The 22,276-nt window shown below is 45.0% G+C and overlaps 1 protein-coding gene across 2 annotated transcripts in view; it reads right to left on the bottom strand.

The window, feature by feature from the left end:
- The window catches only part of ubtd2 (ubiquitin domain containing 2), a 31,533-nt gene that overhangs the window by 3,354 nt on the left and 5,903 nt on the right, over nt 1-22,276 (bottom strand). For both annotated transcript variants that reach the window (XM_066645990.1, XM_066645991.1), the window contains exon 2: nt 10,471-10,707. In XM_066645990.1, coding sequence (XP_066502087.1) covers nt 10,471-10,707 — 237 coding nt within the window. The remainder of the gene's footprint in view (nt 1-10,470; nt 10,708-22,276) is intronic.

The following is a 22,276-nucleotide window of genomic DNA, read 5'->3' as shown; positions in this document are numbered from 1 at the left end:
CGTTTGCAAATGAGAGGAAACTTCACTACGGCCTGGATTTTTTTATAATCCATGACAGAAGCAACTGCTTATTGACATCTCCAAATACTCAAACATCCTCAGTCAGGGTTAGGGCCATGGTACAGTAAATGTTCGATGGAGAGGTAAGTTTAGGGTCAAACGTTGAAGTAGTTAAAGGTAAATAAAAAGAGAAGAGTGTCCAGAAAGCTGCAAGTCACAACCAGCTCGGTTTCACTAGTGGTGTCATGAGAATCTATTTCCTCGTGCTGCTAAAGTACTTTCACTGAAAGCACAGTGAAAACACGCTCAAATGTCCAGCACCGGGACAAGAGGTCAAGCATTCCTGGCTTCTCATTGCCACCTACTCCACAGTAGTTCTCTTTTCCAAATGAACGCATGAAGAAACTCCCTTTAAAAAAAACACAAGTTCATCATGAAGTCCCACGTGGAAGGGGACAAACGGCAAAACAAAAGGGAAAAATAATGTGAGCCAGCGGCCGGCCTCTTCTGATACGAGGATATCCAGGGCGTTATTCTGGCGCTAAGACGGAGGGCAAACAGAAACACGAGCGTAAGACGCCGACTGACACACGACTCCAAAGGTGATGCCTGTGTGTCCAAAGATGGCAGTAACACACTTGTGATTTGCAGCTTTCATCTTACAGATGGGTGCCTGACAAACTCTGTCAGGAAGATGCCACGCCGACGTCAGTCACTTTGCTTGGAGCTGTCTTCCATTTCATAGTCTGTGGCTATTTTATTCGGCAACTACACAGACAAACAGGACTTTCATTCATTATTCAGTCTCGTTGCCCAAGCTGTTTAAAACAAACCTATCCATGCAGTCTGCCTTTCTAAAGAGCTTAGTGAATTTTAGCATGGTACTCTAATATGACATCACTCAGAAACCTGGCGATATTCTGCTCCCAGATATGCCATGATCAAGTCTGAGTGGCAGTGCTGAAAAGCGGAGGTGTCTAGGAACCACAGCAACTCAGCCACAAAGTGGCAGAACAGGTAAACTTACAGAGCAGAGTCACAGAAGTCAACATCGCTCTTTGAAATCTTTTTTTTTCTCTTTTGTCAGAGTCAATAAAGGTTTAAAAGAGTGAACAAATAACAGATTGTTGTGTTGCATTTTTAAAAAAACGTCCAATTTTTTCCATAAATGGGGTTTTTCTCAGAGAGAGTGAGAGTTGTTAGACTGAAGCTGTTGGACAATGTGTAATAAACAATCTGAACTATTCAAGAAGAAAAGACCCACTGTTTGAACATTTTGAACATTCCCTGTGGTTTGAAAGCTTTTGTTTTGACTTCAAAGTAGGAAAAACTCATCCAGATGTAGAACAAAAGCATAAAAGACCTCTCGTCAGATTAGTTCACGTTCTCCTGCTGGTCTGAGGTGTAAATCCCGTGGTCCAATTTTAAAACATTTCTAAATGACCATCCTGGCACAAACATGAACTCTGGGACTTTAGTTGAAACTGGAACAAAGGAGTTTTTCTAGCATTTAAGGCCATTTTTGCATTGTTTTTGTTTTCTGATTATCTTTTTTAGTGATGTGCATCAACTTTCCACCACTTCTCCACCTTCCTGAGGCGCCTTTATTCCTCTTTTTAACGTCCTGCCCATGCCATGTGCTTTTGATTATTCTAGACCCGGCCTGATCAAATATGCAGGCCCAGACTGAGTAGGACATTGGACCAGATTTCTACTCACTCTCACAATCTCAAGTGAAAAAAAGCTGAAACCCCAAATTTCGTATAAGCTCCATCCAAGGTGTCTTGGTTCTACCTCAACAAAAGACTGAGGGAATGTTTTGTAAATTGCTTTTTATATAAACAGATGTATAATTCAGGTTTAAAGCCTGGAAGGAGGGATGGAAAGAATGGAGTGAGGTTTGCTGTTGTGGGCTTGTTTTTTTAAAGGATGTATAGCTTCAGTGCAGCAATGGACAATGGCACTGTGCATGACTGACAGAACTTAACTTAACTGTTTGATAAAATTGCCAAAAAAAGGACATATTTGTGTCCTGTGAATGTGATCATAACATCCTTAGATCTGCATGAAAAGCTCATTACAGGATGTTCTTGGTATTCGAAAATCCCCCCCCCCTCAGTTTTTGGGGAAAACTGACCTCTGTTTATAGAGAAGCATGCTATAGGGCCATTATTGTTTATAAGCATCAGTGAAACCTTCTCGTATTCAGGTCACCCACACCGCTGGCACCGATACACCCTCGTAACATGACACATGTTGGCCTTTGCACCTTTGTCTGATAAGAGTTCAGACGATCCGTTTAGTCTCGATGTATGTTGTTTTTTTATCAGGAGACAAGTTGAAACATGGACTTATCTGACCACAGCACAGGTCTCCATTTGAGACGCTCTGAATCTTCCCACAATATTATGTGTGGAAGAGGGTGAAAATCGTTGCAGTCTAGGGTTGAGAAACTTTCTTTTTAACTCTTTGACAATTCACTCACGTAAGTTGGGCCTCAACCAATTATTCATTAATTATCTGTAACCCTTATCCAATTCAGGTTCATGGTGGGTCCAGAGCCTACCTGCAATCATTGGGCGCAAGGCGGGAACACACCCTGGAGGGGGCGCCAGTCCTTCACAGAGCGACACACACACACACATTCACTCACACCTACGGACACTTTTGAATCGCCAATCCACCTACCAACGTGTGTTTTTGGACTGTGGGAGGAAACCGGAGCACCCGGAGGAAACCCACGCAGACACAGAGAGAACACACCACACTCCTCACAGACAGTCACCCGGAGGAAACCCACGCAGACACAGGGAGAACACACCACACTCATCACAGACAGTCACCCGGAGGAAACCCACGCAGACACAGAGAGAACACACCACACTCCTCACAGACAGTCACCCGGAGGAAACCCACGCAGACACAGAGAGAACACACCACACTCCTCACAGACAGTCACCCGGAGGAAACCCACGCAGACACAGGGAGAACACACCACACTCCTCACAGACAGTCACCTGGAGGAAACCCACGCAGACACAGAGAGAACACACCACACTCCACACAGACAGTCACCTGGAGCAGGAATCGAACCCACAACCTCCAGGCCCCTGGAGCTGTGTGACTGCGACACCTACCTGCTGCACCACTGTGATGCCCCCAACCAATTATTGAGTGTTTCAAAATGGTCTAAATTGCTGATTCTAATAATCTTTTCATTTTAAAGAAAATACAATCAAATTATTTATGAAACAGCGTTGAAAATCATTTCCCCGTAAACCTGTCAATTAAATAAATGTGTTAAAATGTCTGTGTGGGTTTCCTCCGGGTGACTGTCTGTGAGGAGTGTGGTGTGTTCTCCCTGTGACTGCGTGGGTTTCCTCCGGGTGACTGTCTGTGAGGAGTGTGGTGTGTTCTTCCTGTGACTGCGTGGGTTTCCTCCGGGTGACTGTCTGTGAGGAGTGTGGTGTGTTCTCCCTGTGTCTGCGTGGGTTTCCTCCGGGTGACTGTCTGTGAGGAGTGTGGTGTGTTCTCCCTGTGTCTGCGTGGGTTTCCTCCGGGTGACTGTCTGTGAGGAGTGTGGTGTTTTCTCCCTGTGTCTGCGTGGGTTTCCTCCGGGTGACTGTCTGTGAGGAGTGTGGTGTGTTCTCCCTGTGTCTGCGTGGGTTTTCTCTGGGTGACTGTCTGTGAGGAGTGTGGTGTGTTCTCCCTGTGTCTGCGTGGGTTTCCTCCAGGTGACTGTGAGGAGTGTGGTGTGTTCTTTCTGTGTCTGCGTGGGTTTCCTCCCATGCTCCAAAAACACACATTGGTAGGTGGATTGGAGACTCAAAAGTGTCCGTAGGTGTGAGTGAATGTGTGAGTGTGTGTCACCCTGTGAAGGACTGGCGGCCCCTGCAGTGTGTTCCCACCTCACGGCAAGTGATTCCGGGTAGGCTCCGGACGTGAATGTTATCATCGGATAAAAACAGCTACAGCTTAGAGATGATAACAGTGAAGCATGTTTATGATGCACATTATTGTTTACATAATTTTGGATTGTAACTGAAAATGCCATGCTCTGTGCTGTAATATTTTTGTAGTAGATTAGTTAAGAGATTTTGAGGTCTGTAAATGTTTGTGGCCATTTGCTGTTACTTCTCTTCTCCAGCCAATATATTACAAATTATAGACTAACACATAACGTTGTACCAGAGGGGTCAGAACAACAACAAACGCAATGCCACGCCATTTTCTCTCACTCAGCCAGAGACTCTTTTCTGGCTCCCGTTCAGTTCCCAGCACAGAGGGGAATGAATAAGACCAGATGGCTATGAACAATCACCACATCAAAGCCTGGAAAGGCCTGCAGACAAGCTGGCTACATCACATGTGGGTACTGAGAGACTCTTTGAGGTGTCTTTTAGATTCTCTCCAACTCAAAATCGCTCTTGAAAGGCCCACAAATGACAAAAAAACGGGTTGGCAAAGCAGTGTCTTGCGTTGTAGAATGAGGCTATTGAGGATAGAATGAGAGTGACAACCCCACAGCATCTTCAGTAGGCAGCTCACATTTGAGAAGCCCTATTTCCTGTAGTTGTGAGGGCACTCGATTTGTCTCTAATGGAAGTACTCTAGCCCCCAAATCAACACCCAATGCATTTTAACGCTCGCTGTGTGGCAAAGCCAAAGCGTTTAAAAAGCCGGATCACAAACAGCCTCAAGGTCATCGACAGCAGGTTGTAGCCGTTTTCTCCAGCTCATGTTCCTCAGTGGCCAAAAATACGAACAGACAGCTGGAGGGCTTCATGACCCCACCTTCGTAGGAGTGCGGGGGGTAAACCCCATAGTTTGACCTTTCAGCTGGGTGAGTCTCGGCGTGCTGCCTTTCACTGCGATAAATAAGGCTGCATTGCTCTTCTGAGAAAGACATGAGCCACGTTATTAACCCAAAGGCCTGAAGGTGAAAAGCCAGAGCCCCCGCAGTGAGGCGGTTGGGGGGGGGGTTTGGTTTGTGGGGCGCCCCCACCCCCCACCGACCCCACCATCCCTTCCTTTAACTTTAGCTGTTTGAGCGAAATGGGTCTCATTGCTGACGAGACCCCTGACGTTCGCTATGACTCCGCTGTGCTGCTTTCCCTCCAAAGGTCGGTTTGAGGTTTACAGTGGGATTAAGGTCAAAACAGGCCAGAGATAGAAGGCGCTGCTGAAATTTCTGTGAACAACTCAATGACCACAAACCTACTTTCTCTAAGCACGCTCACGTGCTTCCCCTACTGCATCAAAATCACGCCAACTGTTCTTATTCGTAAACAGCATCAGACGCCCAAGGTGTTCTCCAGACTGTGTTCTTCTAAAACGGTCGTTAGTACCCTTCCAGTTACACGGCATTTGCCGTAAATAAAATCTTTTTAAAGCCGTCATTGGCATTTTCAGACATCTTCCACATTTGCAAACGTTGTGTGTGTGTGATGGACTCCTGAAACATACGTTAAATGTTTTCTTTCTCCCTAAAAGGTATACTTTATTAGCAAAATGTACATTGTATTTTATAAATAACCAAAATTTCTTCTGAAATCAAGGCCATTAAAAGGCCATTTACCAGCTTCGGCTGCAGTAACAGCAGCTTCTCTTCTGGGAAGACTTACACTACACGTTTGAACATTGCTGTGAGAACCGAAAGCCGTTTATTCAATCACTAAACACCCCTCCAATACATGGGTTCATCCCATCACTCTATCGCTCCAGAGCTTAGTTCCCCACACCCTTGGTACAGAGCATGGTGACCTTAGGCTGAAGTGCGTTTCGCAACAAGCTCTTTATGAATGTCCTCAGAGCACCGGTAGGGAACTTGGCAGCGATTACACGTCCGTCTCTATACCTGTGTCCGCAGGGTCACTCAATAAGAGGATTAAAACCTGAAGCAAATGTCTACGATGGGACAAACGTATAAACTAACAGCGGAATTCCGGAGGAATTTATTGCTCAGTGAAACGCTGCCCAGATCCAGAGCTATGTTTAATTCAACAGGGATCTATGAAAATAAAAATATTTCAGACCATCTGCCATTTCTTCCATGAGGTTCGTGGTTCCCACACAGTGTCATCGCTGCTGCACGTCAGTACCTTTCTCGCTTGAAAAGTGTGGAATATTTTAAAGTTTTCATCTCAGTTTTGTTACAAAGACAAACACAGGGAACATCCATATTTTTACAAGTGGCAGAGCATTTTTTCTCTTCTCTTCAGCTGCTTTTCTCACTCAACCAGGTCATCACAGCACCCAGTGGTTTCTTTCTTTTAAAGATACCGAGTCCTGCTTTTCTTTAAACATCCTAATTGCTTTAGCTCTTCATTCATTAGACGCTTGCGGAGGCTGCATGTATGTTTTCAGGCTGCTCACTTCAAAGAAAAACCCCAAAGACAAGAGCATAATCCAAGAATACGCACTCACAAATCTATTATGTGAACTCCTTCCACGCAACTACAGGCATCGAGCCAATTATCTTCAATCCACAGAGCTTGCATTTACTGGGAAAGTTCATTTTCACTTCAACAGGCCAGTGTACTGCTGTGAGGTCTGAGAAATGAGAACTGTACTAAAGATAACACGACTGACACTAGACCAACCAAAGGAACAAAAACCTAAACAAAAAAGCCACCCACGGCCTGGAGTCTAATGGCGTTTTTCCACTGCATGGAAACCCACACGACTCGACTCGACTCAACTCGTCAAACGCCACGAAACGCAGAGCTCCAGCACCAAGTCGCCGCTCGTAAAATCTCTGAAGTTACGGCAGCTTTCACTTTTGTTTTTATCCGACCCACAACCGCAGCTTGTAACATTTAGGAGAGGATCAAACGCTCCTTGGGTCGGTGTCTGATGAAAATCTCCAGTGAAAGCTGAACGTGCGACAAGGAAATGGAACCGCCACGTGATTATACAACAAGTAACCAGCGCCTGACTTTACCGCCGGTGTTCCTCTGGTTCTCAACGCCTGCGGTTCCTGTCAGAGGTGGAGTTTTACAACGTCACCGCCTCCATTTCGAGGGGGGAGTGCTGTGCTAGTGGAAAAGCGACAAGCTAAAAGCAAGTTGCGCCGATCCCACGCAGTGGAAAAGCGCCATTACAGGGCAGACGTGACCGCATTAGCCAAGATGGCCGCCTGTTAGTTAATGTAACATATTTGAAAATGTGTTCATAAAGCCACTGCATGTTCAACTAAAGACGTTGTTCTGGATTCTAATCCACTTCACTGTTGAAAAAATCCAGAGAATGTTTTCTCATCGTTCGTTAGCTCTCCTGTACATTTGCGTGCTGGAAAAATGGCAGGTGTCTCTAAAGGTTTTTCAAAATGGCTCCGCCACTGGGCTGAGTGACCACCAAACAACGGCATCTGGAGGCATTCGGATGGTGGAGAGACCTCAGAGCGCTGAAAAGCATGAAAAGAGATGAGGACATTGCTCTATTTCTGAGTAATTAGGGTCCTAGCATGTGGTGCAGGGACCCTATTGTAATATTTACGTTACATAATCTGGAGCTTACTCCGAACTCAGGAGAGCGCCACCTGCATGAAAGTAAATCCAGGCTGAAAGTGTTGCAAAATTAACAGCTCGAGTTACAAATGAGTTTCTGTGGTGATTCAAACTATGAATAAGTTACACTTCAACCACAAACGAGCTACAGTCAGCTTCTTACTCAAACATGCCCTTCCACCTTAAAAGATGCAGAACTGCTCAATTACCACAAGATTAACCCATGGTTATGACTCCGGGCATTACAACACTAAAGAGAATATTTTGGGAATGTAGCTGTGACTACGCTTTTCAAAGCCATTCCATTTTACAATCAACTGCCAAATAAGTAACAATTTAACTCACTTTTTTGTTCATTTTGACTTTGAACCATGAAAACCAAGACCTAAAGTGGTCAAACCGACTGATTTCCAGCAACTAAGTAGGTTCCAACTGAAAACACACACAGCTCAATCTCAAATAAACAAACATTACTCATCACTGCCATCTAAAGGTGTTATAGCACCAACAGCTACTTTGATATGTTTCTACAAAGGTTTCAAAGCATTTGCCTCAAAATTAATAAATGAAAATGCACCCAATTCACATTCTGTTACTGAAGCAAACACTTACAAATATCTGCTAAATGATGAGGCTGCGGTGTAATAGCTGTGACGGCCTGGTTGTCACAGACGGCTAAAAAGAACGTACCGTTCGGTCGCCATGGGCGATCTCTTGGAAATGAAAAATAAAACACATTATTGCTCCTTAAGGAAAGCTTCCTGGTTTCTCAGGTTATAAAACACTGTGAGCAATCAATCAGCGAAGACCTTTTCAGTTTACCGTTGTGTGAAATCAACTCGGCTCTCTTCAGAAACCAAACCAAATCAAGAAATTAGACACATTCAAGCTTCATCTCGGAAAGTTCAGCGTGAGCACGAAATGTAACTGAACGATGGAGATGAGGGGGACGTCAGGCGTCAGTGGCCTGATTATAGCTGTTTTAATTAGCGAGCAGCTCTCAGAGTGAGACTTTACTGTGAGCAGGAACAGATGAGAACGAGTGTCCGTCGCGTCTAAAAGAACCTAGTGTTTCAACAGTTATTTAAAATGTGCACGTCCTCAGAAACGCGTGACAAACCCGACCTTGTTGCAGCATGTGAACAGCGCGACTTGCTTTTCTCTGTGCGTCTTACTGAAGTATATTTTGCTGTGAGTCATTCTTGCCCCCCCTCAAGTATGTGTTTATTCATAGACTGACGTGGCTGGAGCTACAAATCTGAGGCTCGTCTGATCTGATGCTGGAGAGGAGGCGTCTCGTTGCTTTAACTCAGCAGTCATCCATTAAGGAAGTCGACGTGCTGCAAGACAAACACCAGCTGGGGCCATCGCTGTTTTCTGAGTGTTCAATAAAAGGTCCTGATGCCAGCACGGCTACAGGAGGTGTGCACAGGTAAACTCTGGGTGATAACCACAGTGAGGAGCGGTTACATACAACAATGACTGTCAGACACGGCACCCTCTGTTGGGGAAGTCTCGCTGGTGAATGAATAAGGCACAAACAAATCAGAACGAAGCCTAAATTTACAGTGGTCTTTCATCAGTGTTATATTTCAGCTACCTATAACCTCCATTAATATTTTAAAACATTTAAAAAAGCAGTGATGGAAGAGCACTGGGGATTGAACATTGGGGATAGTGTAAATAAAAAGAAAATGTAACGATGTGCAAATGATTTCAACCCTATATTTCACTGAAAATACAACAAAGGCTACATTTCAAATGTTAAATGTTCAAATGTAAATGTATAAAACGTTGGAACGGGGAACGTGTGACTGGAGGAGTAGCGCAATGCTACAGAAGTCTACATTAGTTTAACTGGCAGTACGTCAGTGACATGGGTTTAAAAAGAAAGACTGTGGTGTAAGAACCAAAACAATTCGAGAATAACATTCCTCAACTTTAAATAGTAAACAACCTGGTGATGTTTCTTCATTTCCACCTGGATCCCTGTGATCTTCAGTTCCCGAATGTTTACAGAGTGTTGTTAAAAGAAGCCTTACTCCTTCACGACTTTTGTAAAGTATTGCAGGCTTCAAACTCAAAATGGGCAAATAAAATATTTAATAGAAATACACACACACATATACACACACACACACATATACACACACACACACACACACACATATATATACACACACACACACATACACACACACACACATACACACACACATATATATACACACACACACACATACACACACACACACACAGACACACACACACACACACACACATACACAGACACACACACACACATATACACACACACACATATATACACACACATACACATATATACACACACACACACATACACACATACACACACACACACATTAATACACACACACACACACACACTTGCACATCACTGCGTTCTTTTTATTTACACTTTGCTAGTGTCCCAACTTTTCCAGAAGTGAGGTTTGTACATCTCTGTGTGCTACGTTTCCATGGGTGTATAGGTGTGAGTGTGTGAGTGAATGTGTGAGAGTGTGAAGGACTGGCGCCCCCTCCAGGGTGTGTTCCTGCCTTGCGCTCAGTGATTACGGGTAGGCTCCGGTGCCCCCGCGCCCCTGAACTGGATAAGGTTTACAGACAATGGATGAATGAACTAGCAGTCATTTTCTCCAATGATTATCTTTTGCATTATGAAACAGGAATTATACTGACACCTAGAGGCCGAGATATGTCAGGGATTCTACACCAAACATGGCCACCCCCATTTGGGGGACTTGCTCTATGGAGTATAAACTGGCTCGTTCAGGGACTGCAAATCAATTTGATTCATATATAAATAAATATCGTTTACTACTTTCTGTGGTAAAATGACTAACTTCAAGCCTATAAACATGATGTTAATTCACATATCTGTATAAAATAATGATATAAATATGTTTTATGAAGGAAATACCATGAGGAAGAGTAATGCTGGCCCCGTCGATAATGGCTTGAGCGAGCTCATGATCATTGCTCTCGAAAGCCTGGGCAGCAGCCTTGAGCGCATCCCAGATTTCCTTACGACCCTCAAAGGCAGGCGCCGTGTCCCAGAATTCATCGCGCTTGCTCCGCAGCTGGCCGTCAGTCATTGGGTAGTCACTCTTCCATTTGGGCTTCTCTCTCTTGAGGGGCTGGTTACGCCCCAGTGCCACTACAGGACGGACAACAAAGGATAGAGTTATTGGAAACATGAAAAGGTTTAGCTACATTTCAAAAGCTGTGTGTGATTTAAACAATGTCTCAGTCGTTATTTCAAAAACATTAACATTGACAAAGCCCAGAGGTTTTTGTTTGATGGTGATGTCGTGTTGCTTTTCAGTTTTTGTGGCTTTTTGTTGTTCATATCGATATCGGAATTATATGTTATTGACCAAAATTAATATACATTATGATATAAAATCTCCACAAATCAAGTGTTCACTTATTTTAATTGCTTTGTGCAAACCATTGGTGCTGTTCCACCGCTTAGGTCCAGATTTACACAAGTCGACTCGACACGGCTCAGCTCCAGCTCTGTGAAAGTGTCAAACAAATAAACACAGTGGAGTTTGAGTTCCTAACTTGTGTTTATTGATAGTCAGAAAACATGTTATTTCTTACTAATTGAAGGAATAAGGTTTAAAAGACCGTTGGTCCCCCCCCCTCAACGGTGTTGGGAAACTCTAATAGGCGTCTTGCCTTTGACGTAGATGGTGGACAACACTCTAGAAGCTGCACTTAATTTAATGCAAAATGAGGAAAAGGTGTGTTGTTTTTGGCTGCAATCATTCAATGTACAGTGGGACATCTGTGAACAAATGGCCCAAAGATCCCAAAATATCCAGAAAATGGACTAAATTTGTCCACTTTAAACGGGCACTTTGGAAAGGACCCTCCGCTCACTCCGTTATCTGTAGCTCATTTCACTGGCGCTTTTCCAACAATATGGGCATGTAAGGACACCAACGAAAGGTGTTCAAGAGCCTCTGTAACATGGAGGTAAACAGGGTAAGGACACTCACTTCGCCTGTTTTAGTTGGTGTTAGTTAACGTTAGCTTGACTCGCTAAACTCGGTGGCTCAGATTATACTCGGCTACGTAGCTGCATTACGGAGGTTTATAGTGTCGGATGAATTCGAGTTCGACTTCGATCACATTTACAAGAATAACGGTACCTCTACATTTGAGTTTAGCTTATTGCTAGGCTATTGTCATGAATAATGTTGGTTATTTAGCTAGATACTGTCATAACAGTCAGTCATAACGGTGTTTTACCGCGGCGTTGTTACGAGCTGCTGCTGTGAGTCCAGTGAGACGAGCTATAGAACAACGGAGCTGTAAGAATGCAACACTTCAGTGAAAGAACGCAGTAAACGTAGTGTGTTGTTGTTGCTGTTTTTTTATTTAATCAAGAGCAGCTGGGAATGGATGTATGGAGAAGCAGTAGTAACTTCCTCGCTCTTTCTGCTGCTGCCCTTTTCTTCATTTCTTTTTGCCAGAACTCTTCAAGCCTCCCAGGTCTTTTGGGACATTCCAGAAAGAGGCACTTCCCTCAGGAAATTTATTTGCTACAGTGGGAAAAAAATGCATAGCCATCGCATTAGAGGCATCCATCAGAGCACAAAGCTACAAGCCTGAACAAGTCCTGACCCTTCTCTCTGATCGAGCTCTGAAGAGCGCTGGCTGAATCACACAGAGACTTGAGTCCAGGCAATTACATCAGCGGGCCGCCAGAGCCGCCTCTGTGAGAGAGCGGTTTACTAGGGGAAAACATCTGGCTGCCATTATCCTCAACCTTACGCTCCAGAACACAGTGTAACAATGGAGATGCAAATAGGGCAGGGCTTGGTTAAGAACAACAGCTGTATTTCCCTCATTCGTACAGCGCTGGACAAGATGGCGGCTCTGTCACAGATTAGACTTTCTACCCAAACAAATATTGCGATAATCGTGATGTTCTAATTTATTTGCGTAATGACCATTTTTTGAGCTTCTGCGCTTCGGCCGGGATATTCCCCGAATAAACTCGGGGAGTGGGGTGGTGTATATTGTTGTCATTAACAAAGTCTGCTTACGATCCCTGCTTTAATATCCCTCTCTCCAGGCTGTGCGGCTTCGCTTGCTACCTACGCTCGCTAACCTGCTAACTAGCTCGCTAACTAAGGGCACAGAGTATACACTACTTAACCAGTTTGAGTGGAGGTGCTCTAATTTCAGGCACAAAGCTGACAAAATTAACTGTGGTGTCAGTCACCCGGAGGAAACCCACGCAGACACAGGGAGAACACACCACACTCCTCACAGACAGACACCCGGAGGAAACCCACGCAGACACGGAGAGAACACACCACACTCCTCACAGACAGTCACCCGGAGGAAACCCACGCAGACACAGAGAGAACACACCACACTCCTCACTGACAGACACCCGGAGGAAACCCACGCAGACACAGAGAGAACACACCACACTCCTCACAGACAGACACCCGGAGGAAACCCACGCAGACACAGAGAGAACACACCACACTCCTCACAGACAGTCACCCGGAGGAAACCCACACAGACACTGGGAGAACACACCACTCTGGACTGTGGAGCTGTGACACAGACACTACCTGCTGCTCCACCGTGCCGCCCTGTATTAAATATATTTCATTTAATATAATGACAATTAATGCAACATTTATTTTTTTGCAATAGTCTGTTCTTGACATTAATAAGTTTTTTCCAGTGTTTTGTTCGTATTGCCAAGAATATCATTACCACCAAAATACCCTGAAATATCGAGATATTATTTTAGGGCCATATCACCCACCCCTATTGTGTAGCTTCAACATTAATGTTTTTCTATGGAATAATTACATCAAAATAAATAAATAGGGTTTTGCCCCAGCAGGAGGTCTAGGAGAGACCTGGGAATCACACATATGCAAAACAACTGTGTTTCATTAAACATTGTGTCAGCGTTACATCATGTGAACAACGTCTATGGTTTCTGACTTTCCAGAAAACAATGTACCACTGCATTAATGAAGTCTTCCCTTTGAAGATCTCTGAACTGAAATAACATGCTTCAAATAGAAATGATGCATGAATCGTGGTTTGAATGTTATTACTGGAAGATGAAACACAAAGCCCAAAGGTACAACATCAGTTTGGAGGGTCCTTCTTTGTCAAAGCCTCTCATGAGTAGGTTGAACACCACAATATCAGTTCCCCTAAAGAGCCACCGCAGAGGCCCGAAATAGTGCTACCCCCGTTACAGAAAAGTCATTTTGAGCCAACCTCCACCAGCGGACGGAGTTTAACTGAAGCCAGTGGCCATCAATAATTCAGCCACTACCAATGACTCAGAACAGCACTTTTTTCCCCACATGACCCAGAAAATATCGCCACAGACAGACAGAGGGGGACGGAGAAAATCATCACGTAGACTCTCCCTTGAAAAGGTTCACCTCAACCAACCGAGGTCAAAACAATCCACTTCCTGCGCCACCGTCACGACTGGAAATGCTCAGGGATACACACTTCCTGCTGAAGGAGACGCACGCATTGACACAGTCCCCTCTCCTCCTTTGGATAACGGCCCCATCCTGGTAAAGTCACGTAGCTGGCAGTGGTTGGCAAGGCACCAGCTTGTTTAGATTGCGTTTGACTGGGTGAAGGTCATCACCGTGAGCTGACGCAGACGGAAACGTGTGGCATGCCCTCTCCTATTGTGCCCTCTTGTGTCAGTGTGATATCCAATAGTCAATTAAATGACCTTCACTGAAGAACAGCACGTCAACTGATCAGAAATGCTGGCTTTGACTGACTTCCTTTACTAGATTTGCTCAGAATCCAACTTTCAAATGCAATTCCATTGTCAAATTTATTAAAGCATCTTGTATCAATAGGCCTTGAATAGCCTGTATCGATCAGCTCCAAGACAGACTGTTGTTTCCATGGTGATCTCCTCGTTCCGGGCTTTATGAGGAGGTACAATGAAACATCAACGTCATCTTTATGCAGAAGGTCTTTCCTCGGTGAACAGAACCCGGTCCAAACCTCAGAACTAGAAAAGCCGATCTAGAACTGGACTTGTCGACACGGAGGAATCTGTTCTGAGATCTTTGCTAATACCAGCTCGGGTCTGCGGTGTTTCTGGTGGCTGCCTGAGCTTCTGACCACAACTTGAAAAGCAGAGCAACAGAAGGTGCCCTGGATCGACTCGTGAGTGGGCGCCGAGGACGATCGGGCCACTGCGGCGTTAAGAAATGCACTTTGCTGAACCGTAAACGGCTCCAGGGCTTATGCAACAGGACATCCCTGTTTCTCCTCAGTTCCAGCAGATTAATAATAAAACAAGATGGACACAGAGCGGTTTTCAGACTAAATCAAACGTTGTGCTCCTCTAGGAAACAGGTCGCATCAAGGTGAAGTTATTTTCACGTACACGTCAACATCTGAATCAAGTTTAGAAAGGTTAGGACTGTCCTGGATAACACCTTTATGGCTCTGGAGCTTCAGCAGTTACATTACGGCTGGTGGAGGGTGTCATTCAGGTGAAAGTAGGCTGTTTTAGGTTCATTTGTACCAAGACCTTTTATGATAATGATAATGAAAGTGGTGGCTTTCCGAGAGTGGAGCTGAGGGCTGTTTTTAACCCAGAATCAAACATTAAAATCCAAATAAAACCCCCTAAAGCTACATTACATTCTCATTACATAGATTTGGCGTACGAAGTCAGCACAACTTTAAAATCTACTATTTTTACAGAATATAGCCACGTCTCCAGCCAGAAATATGCTAATGTTATGCACAATAAGGAACAGGGATGAGGGCGGCTACTCGATTAACGCACTGTCACACAGCATGGATCAGACACATCAGAGATACTGGAGTTTTTAGAGCATCACAACTGTTCTGAGAACAGCCTAAACATATCCAGACCTTATCTTCTAGTCGTTAATAACAGATAACGGGCGAGAAGACGGACCAACCTTCACTGATCCTTCTCGCAGTTATTAGAACTGATATTATACACAGTTTGATGGTAAGTTAAAGAGTAGGACACGTTGGTAATAATACGTACGGAGGACACTAATGCGCAGGAAACCTCCCTACAGCCGCCAGAGACGTCTCTTCACTCAGTGGTTCTTCGGGTCGTTTTGTGGATTTGATCGTGGTGCTTCATTCAGCTACTGAGCTTTTAATTAAACCGTATATTTAATCACTAAACACCTCCTCCGCTTCAGAGAAAAACCTGTCAATATTTCCCCACGTCAGTTCGCATGGGGTTAATAACCTGGGGTTACTTTTACTGCTCGTTTTACAGTCAGGAGTCTTTCTGAAATGGGAGAGTGCACTCCGGGAAAATGACAGAATTAAAACTACTGAGATGCTCCGGTAATAATTACTTCACCCCCACGTCCACAGGTAAAACTAATCCCATCTGAATAGGGCTTAAGACTCATCACTGAGAACTCCAGGTGCCTCAATTCCACACGCAGTGATGAAAAAGCGCTCGTTCTCTCCTCAAGACGGTCGTGTGTGCTGTGAACTGCCCTCTCGGGGAGCGCACGCATCTCTGAGCAGCAGACAAAGTCCATGGCTGGATTAGCATCACCGGCCCGTTTCCTGTTTAGCGGATGATGCAAAGGCCGTGCGGTAAGATGGATGACTGCGCGCGTTAATCTAATTTATCTTCAAGGCGGAGTGGCATTTACGAGTGCTGCCGGAAGTGGCACTGAGCGTGAGGTCCCCAGCGGAACCAAAGACAAAAGGGCACTTTTCCATAAGAGAGGTCATTACAATGCTGAAGGCACACACTAAAGGCTCGATTGTGCATGGTCGCTGCAACCTGCCATTTGCAAACGTAAAGGCGTAGTTCACGACTGTAATCACCGTAAAAGCACTGTTTATATAATTCAGAAAATGTCTCCTCTCCGTGTGCTGCTCTGGAAACGGCTCTAATGTGTTTACGAAGCCCCAGTGTCTGTAAACGAGTAAAAAAACAAAGTGGTCCAGGGCTAGGCTTTCTCTCTCTCTCTGCTCACGGCAGAGAAACGCCATCTGGAGGTTTTTAGACAATGGAGAGACTCCAAACGCTGAAAAGCACCAACCGAGATGAGGATGTTGCTCTATTCCTGCTCCATAGGGGGGTAACACTGCTGTTATCGATCACTTAAGGTGGAATGTCTCCTAACTCAGGAGACGGCTAACTGCATTAGCGACAGTGCTACAAAACTTAACACCTCGAGTTACACATGAGTTTCTGTGGGAATTCAAACAGTGAATAAAAATTTAGACAACTACATTTCAGACCTGTACAAACAGCAGTCGTTATTCTCCCTTAAACACACCATTCCACCTTAAAAGAGCTGTGTTCCCCACAATCAGAGATGGCCCCTTTAAAGGGGTAGTTCACACTGTTTTCAACAGACTACAGTTTAAAACTGAATAAAAACATACGTACACAAAAAAACAACAATATCAAGCTGCCACCACTGTATACAATATAAGGTGTCATTTTATTACACAGTGTGAGGTACTGTGTGTCATATAAGGAATCATGCTTGATCATATTGTGGTTTGATGGTCTGAGGCAAATATGTGATGACTGGCTAATATCTACTTCTGAGGTAGTTATTGCCTCACGGCCTGGGGTCATAGGCCACAACTTTAAACCCAGTGCCCACTACAAACTCAAATATCTGTGGCCAATTATTCAGCTAACAGCATTATGTAATTGACCTCAGGGCCCACCAGATCAGATAGGGCAGTGTGTTTGTGTGTGTCTACGGGTGAGGGCATATATTATGTACAAAACTGGCAAGGACAACCACAATTTAAAATGTATTCATTCATTCATACATCCATTGTCTGTAACCCTTATCCAGTTCAGGGTCGCGGTGGGTCCAGAGCCTACCTGGAATCATTGGGCGCAAGGTGGGAATATACACCCTGGAGGGTAACACACAGGGCAACACACACTCACACATACGGACACTTCTGAGTCACCAATCCACCTACCAACGTGTGGTTTTGGACTGTGGGAGGAAACAGGAGCACCCGGAAGAAACCCACGCAGACACAGGGAGAACACACCAACTCCTCACAGACAGTCACCCGGAGGAAACCCACGCAGGGAGAACACACCACACTCCTCACAGACAGTCACCCGGAGGAAACCCACGCAGACACAGGGAGAACACACCACACTCCTCACAGACAGTCATCAGGAGGAAACCCATGCAGACACAGGGAGAACACACCACACTCCTCACAGACAGTCACCCGGAGGAAATCCACGCAGACACAGGGAGAACACACCACACTCCTCACAGACAGTCACCCGGAGGAAATCCACGCAAACACAGGGAGAACACACCACACTCCTCACAGACAGTCACCCGGAGGAAACCCACGCAGACACAGGGAGAACACACCACACTCCTCACAGTCAGTCACCCGGAGCGGGAATCGAACCCACAACCTCCAGGCCCCTGGAGCTGTGTGACGCCCAATTTAAAATTTAGTTTATAAATATTAATATTGACAAAGCAAAGAGGTTAATGTTTGAGGGTGAAGTCATGTTCTTGGAAGATTTTCGGTGGATTTTATACGGTTCAAATCGATATCAGAATTATATCGTATCGATCAAAATAAAGAAACATATCATGATATAAATTCTGGTCGTATCGTCCAGCCCTACTCTCAATGCCCGTTAACCCATACTGCCTTATTTACTTCACACACACACACACACACACATCATACTCACTACAATTTATCAATCACTGTTCGTATGTACTATTCATTTACTTAAAAAAACTACCCCTAACCCTCACTGAAACTGAAAGAAGCATTGCGTGACCAGTCTGGAGCCACAGGTAGGTGGCATCACTCCTCGGACACAGTAAGTCCAAACCTCCCTCCGTCAGTTGCTGCTGTTTGCAGAAAAAGCCTGATCACGGCGCAAGATGAAGGTGCTATGCTCCACTCCGTATTTCACCGATGACATATTGCTGACAAACAAGAAACCCAGCCCCTTTTCTGTTTCCTCCACCCAGCCACAAACTCAGTGAACCCCATCATCACTTTGGTTTCAAAAACACCAAGCGCACCCCCTGCACATGGCACTGTGAGGCATCTGTGAACCTTGCGAAATCTCTTCTGCTGTGCTTTGCGGCAGGGAGCAAGGAATGTGGCGATTTTCCTTACAGCTGACTTTACTAAGTACAAGTACTGACTTGGATTCCTCTGTGACGGTGGAAGCACCAACCAATCTGCAAAGTTTATCTAGAGATTATTCTTCAGAAAATGTAGGCAACTGAGAAACAAACTACCAACTCATTTCCTCCATAAAAAACAGAACTACTGAAACTAGTTTTGAATACACAGAGGCAGAGCCTGTCCAGACTTTCCTGGGGCTCTACGCAAAACTCTGTGAGCCAAAATGTGACTGTTTTTTGACAGTTGCACCTGACTCTCCACTAGTATTCTCCCTCCTTTTTTGGAGGGAGCTTTCAGCTTTCAGCTTTGTGTCACCTTAAATGATGCCGTAGTTTGTCCAGGTTCCTGTAACTTCTTTACTGTTTAAGGTGTAACGAAAACATCAAATACGCCCGTGTTGATATCGCGGCATCATTTAAGGTGGAACTGAAACTTTGAAGAACTCGACCTAGCACTCGGAAGTAACTATGTCATTTATTAAGGTGGAATTAAATAGTAAGGAACGTTCAGAGTGTACTGGTGTGTTTGGAGAAGTTTAAACGAGTACTAGAGAGTATAAAAACATCGGCATATGTTCAATTTTCAGCTTCAGTGTTTGGTTCGTGATACTGTGGCGCTGCAAGGCTTTTGAGGTCATGGAGAGCAGCATCATTTATTAACAATCCCACCTCATAAAGAACACTCACAGGTTTATCTGTCTCTCTTTTTCCTCTTTTCGTTTCCTGAGAGATAGTTTCACTTCATCTTCTGATGATACACTCTCAACTCTCGAGGGGGAGACGAGGGGGCCTTCGTTAATATGTGGGGTATAATGATCCCCGTGTATGGGGCGGTCCGGCGGTCGTAATGAACCATAAGCTTGACGCCAATCTTAATGACCAGCGGTACAGAAGCAGAGGGCACAGACAGACAGGAAGAACACTAATGGCCACCATTAACGGATAGTGTTCCCCATACAGTAAGCTGGTGGGTCAGTGCAATAGGAGAGCTTGTGGTTAAATACCCAATAGCCCATCTCTTGTGTAAGACTGAAAACAAACTGATGCTAACAACGCCTAAGGAGCCATTTAAGAGTATCAAAACACCTGAAAAGCATTTGACCAGGGATCTGAACGTCTAACAAAAACCCTGGTGTTCTTCCGGATTGGGAAGACATCCCAGCGAATACCAGAGCTAAGTGATCCTGGCTGTTTCTGAACGATGGGAGTGAGTGAACTTTATCGTCCCAAGATTCCTAAATGAGCACCATCTGTATTATTCTCTTAAAGGAGAAGGGTCTATATAGTGGTTACGCCTTGTTTGTGTCTGTGAGAGAGAGAAGAGAGGAAATTGTGACCACAACTACCCATAAAAACACGAACCAGGCGACTTCATCCTTCAGGTATTTAACATTGAATGGACTTCCCAGCAGGATAACGTGGCCGAAAAAGTCGAAAACTCTCAGGGAAGTATTTGGGCTGAGGGTGTGCTGACATCTGGGAACTATTGGCTCAGTCAAGCCAGTCTGTGCAGGAGAAGAGAGCAAGTGTCTCTGATAAACAATCCACACAGAGAGAGAGAGAGAGAGGCTTCGTGTTCATGCTTGACCGATACATTGTTCAGCGAATATCAAGGTTCCCAAGATATAGCAGCAGCGCTGGAAATCCCCTGATAATATGTCACGTGATGCGCCAAAATTCTTAGCCAAAGTGAAAACTGAAATTCAGGATACACTCGGCGTTAAACTGAAAGTAAAAACCCAAACCAAAAATGGGAAACGCTGATTAGTTTAATGAAGTGTCATAAATTACAAGCAGAGGTGGTGATCCAGGGGCATTGATATCCATTATATTTAGTTACTGATTGGTACTGTTTTCTATGAACTGTCAGTACAAACATTTTGGCTGCAGACGGACTTTCCTTTATCGCTGTTCTCTCTGTGTTTGCGTGGGTTTCCTCCGGGTGACTGTCTGTGAGGAGTGTGGTGTGTTCTCTCTGTGTCTGCGTGGGTTTCCTCCGGGTGACTGTCTGTGATGAGTGTGGTGTGTTCTCTCGGTGTGTGTGTGGGTTTCCTCCGGGTGACTGTCTGTGAGGAGTGTGGTGTGTTCTCTCTGTGTCTGCGTGGGTTTCCTCCGGGTGACTGTCTGTGAGGAGTGTGGTGTGTTCTCTCTGTGTCTGCGTGGGTTTCCTCCGGGTGACTGTCTGTGAGGAGTGTGGTGTGTTCTCTCTGTGTCTGTGTGGGTTTCCTCCGGGTGACTGTCTGTGATGAGTGTGGTGTGTTCTCTCGGTGTGTGTGTGGGTTTCCTCCGGGTGACTGTCTGTGAGGAGTGTGGTGTGTTCTCTTTGTGTCTGCGTGGGTTTCCTCCGGGTGACTGTCTGTGAGGAGTGTGGTGTGTTCTCTCTGTGTCTGTGTGGGTTTCCTCCGGGTGACTGTCAGTGAGGTGTGTGGTGTGTTCTCTCGGTGTGTGTGTGGGTTTCCTCCGGGTGACTGTCTGTGAGGAGTGTGGTGTGTTCTCTCTGTGTCTGCGTGGGTTTCCTCCCACGCTCCAAAAATACACGTTGGTAGGTGGATTGGAGACTCGAAAATGTCCGTAGGTGTGAGTGAATATTTGAGTGTGTATCACCCTGTGAAGGAATGGCGCCCCCTCCAGGGTGTGTTCCTGCCTTGCGCCCAGTGATTCCGGGTTGGCTCCGGCCCCACCACCGCTCTGAACTGGATAAGAGTTACAGACAATGAATGAATGAACATTGTCAGTTATTTTCATTTTTAACAACTTCAGTTTTATATCTGTCTTGCGCTACTTCACACACATCATGGAGAGCACTAGTTATCCTTGTGACCCATCTCAGAATGGTAGGCCTCCACCAGTTGGATCACATGTCCCAGTTAAAAGGCAACAGCGGAAAGAAAGCAACGGCCACAGACTTCTCGTTTTCAAAAGATGAGCCTAGGCGCACATGGGCTGGGATCACATGACGGAGGAGGTCAAGTTGCACAACTTCTAGCTTCTCTTGCACAGAGGCCTGAGACTATGTGGAGACAGATGTAGCCATCGCCTCATCTTCTCCACCTCAGAGAACCAGCAGGACGGGGGGGGGGTTTCAAGGTCATCTACATCTCCACGCACATTCAAGTCCTTTAACAGAGATCTCACGTTATGGCGCAGAAAATGTAATGCCACCGAGTACCTATTTAAAACATGGTCGCCCCATTGATTTCTTTTTTTTTTTTAATTAAATGTTATGTATTTTTTAATTTAACATTTCACATACCGCAGCTCTACAGTTCGGTTAAACAACTCTCTTATGGTGTTTTTCCATTACATGGTACCTACAATACTGTTATTTTTTTGGATTTCCATTTGGTAAATTAAGTACCAGGTCCCTGGAACCGAGTACATTTAAGTACCTGCTTGTTAGTAGTTCCAAGGTTCAAAGGGCTTTATAGTGGAAAACTAACCAGGTACCAATCGATTAGAGCCATTTAGAGCTGTGTAGAGTCAAGGTGAGTAGGTCCAATACAGTGAAAAGGCAGCATTACAGAG

The sequence above is a fragment of the Hoplias malabaricus genome, chromosome 15 (assembly GCF_029633855.1).
Source record: "Hoplias malabaricus isolate fHopMal1 chromosome 15, fHopMal1.hap1, whole genome shotgun sequence".
Taxonomy (NCBI): domain Eukaryota; kingdom Metazoa; phylum Chordata; class Actinopteri; order Characiformes; family Erythrinidae; genus Hoplias; species Hoplias malabaricus.
The sequence above is the reverse complement of the archived record's forward strand: the minus strand, read 5'-3'. Positions and strand labels throughout refer to the sequence as shown.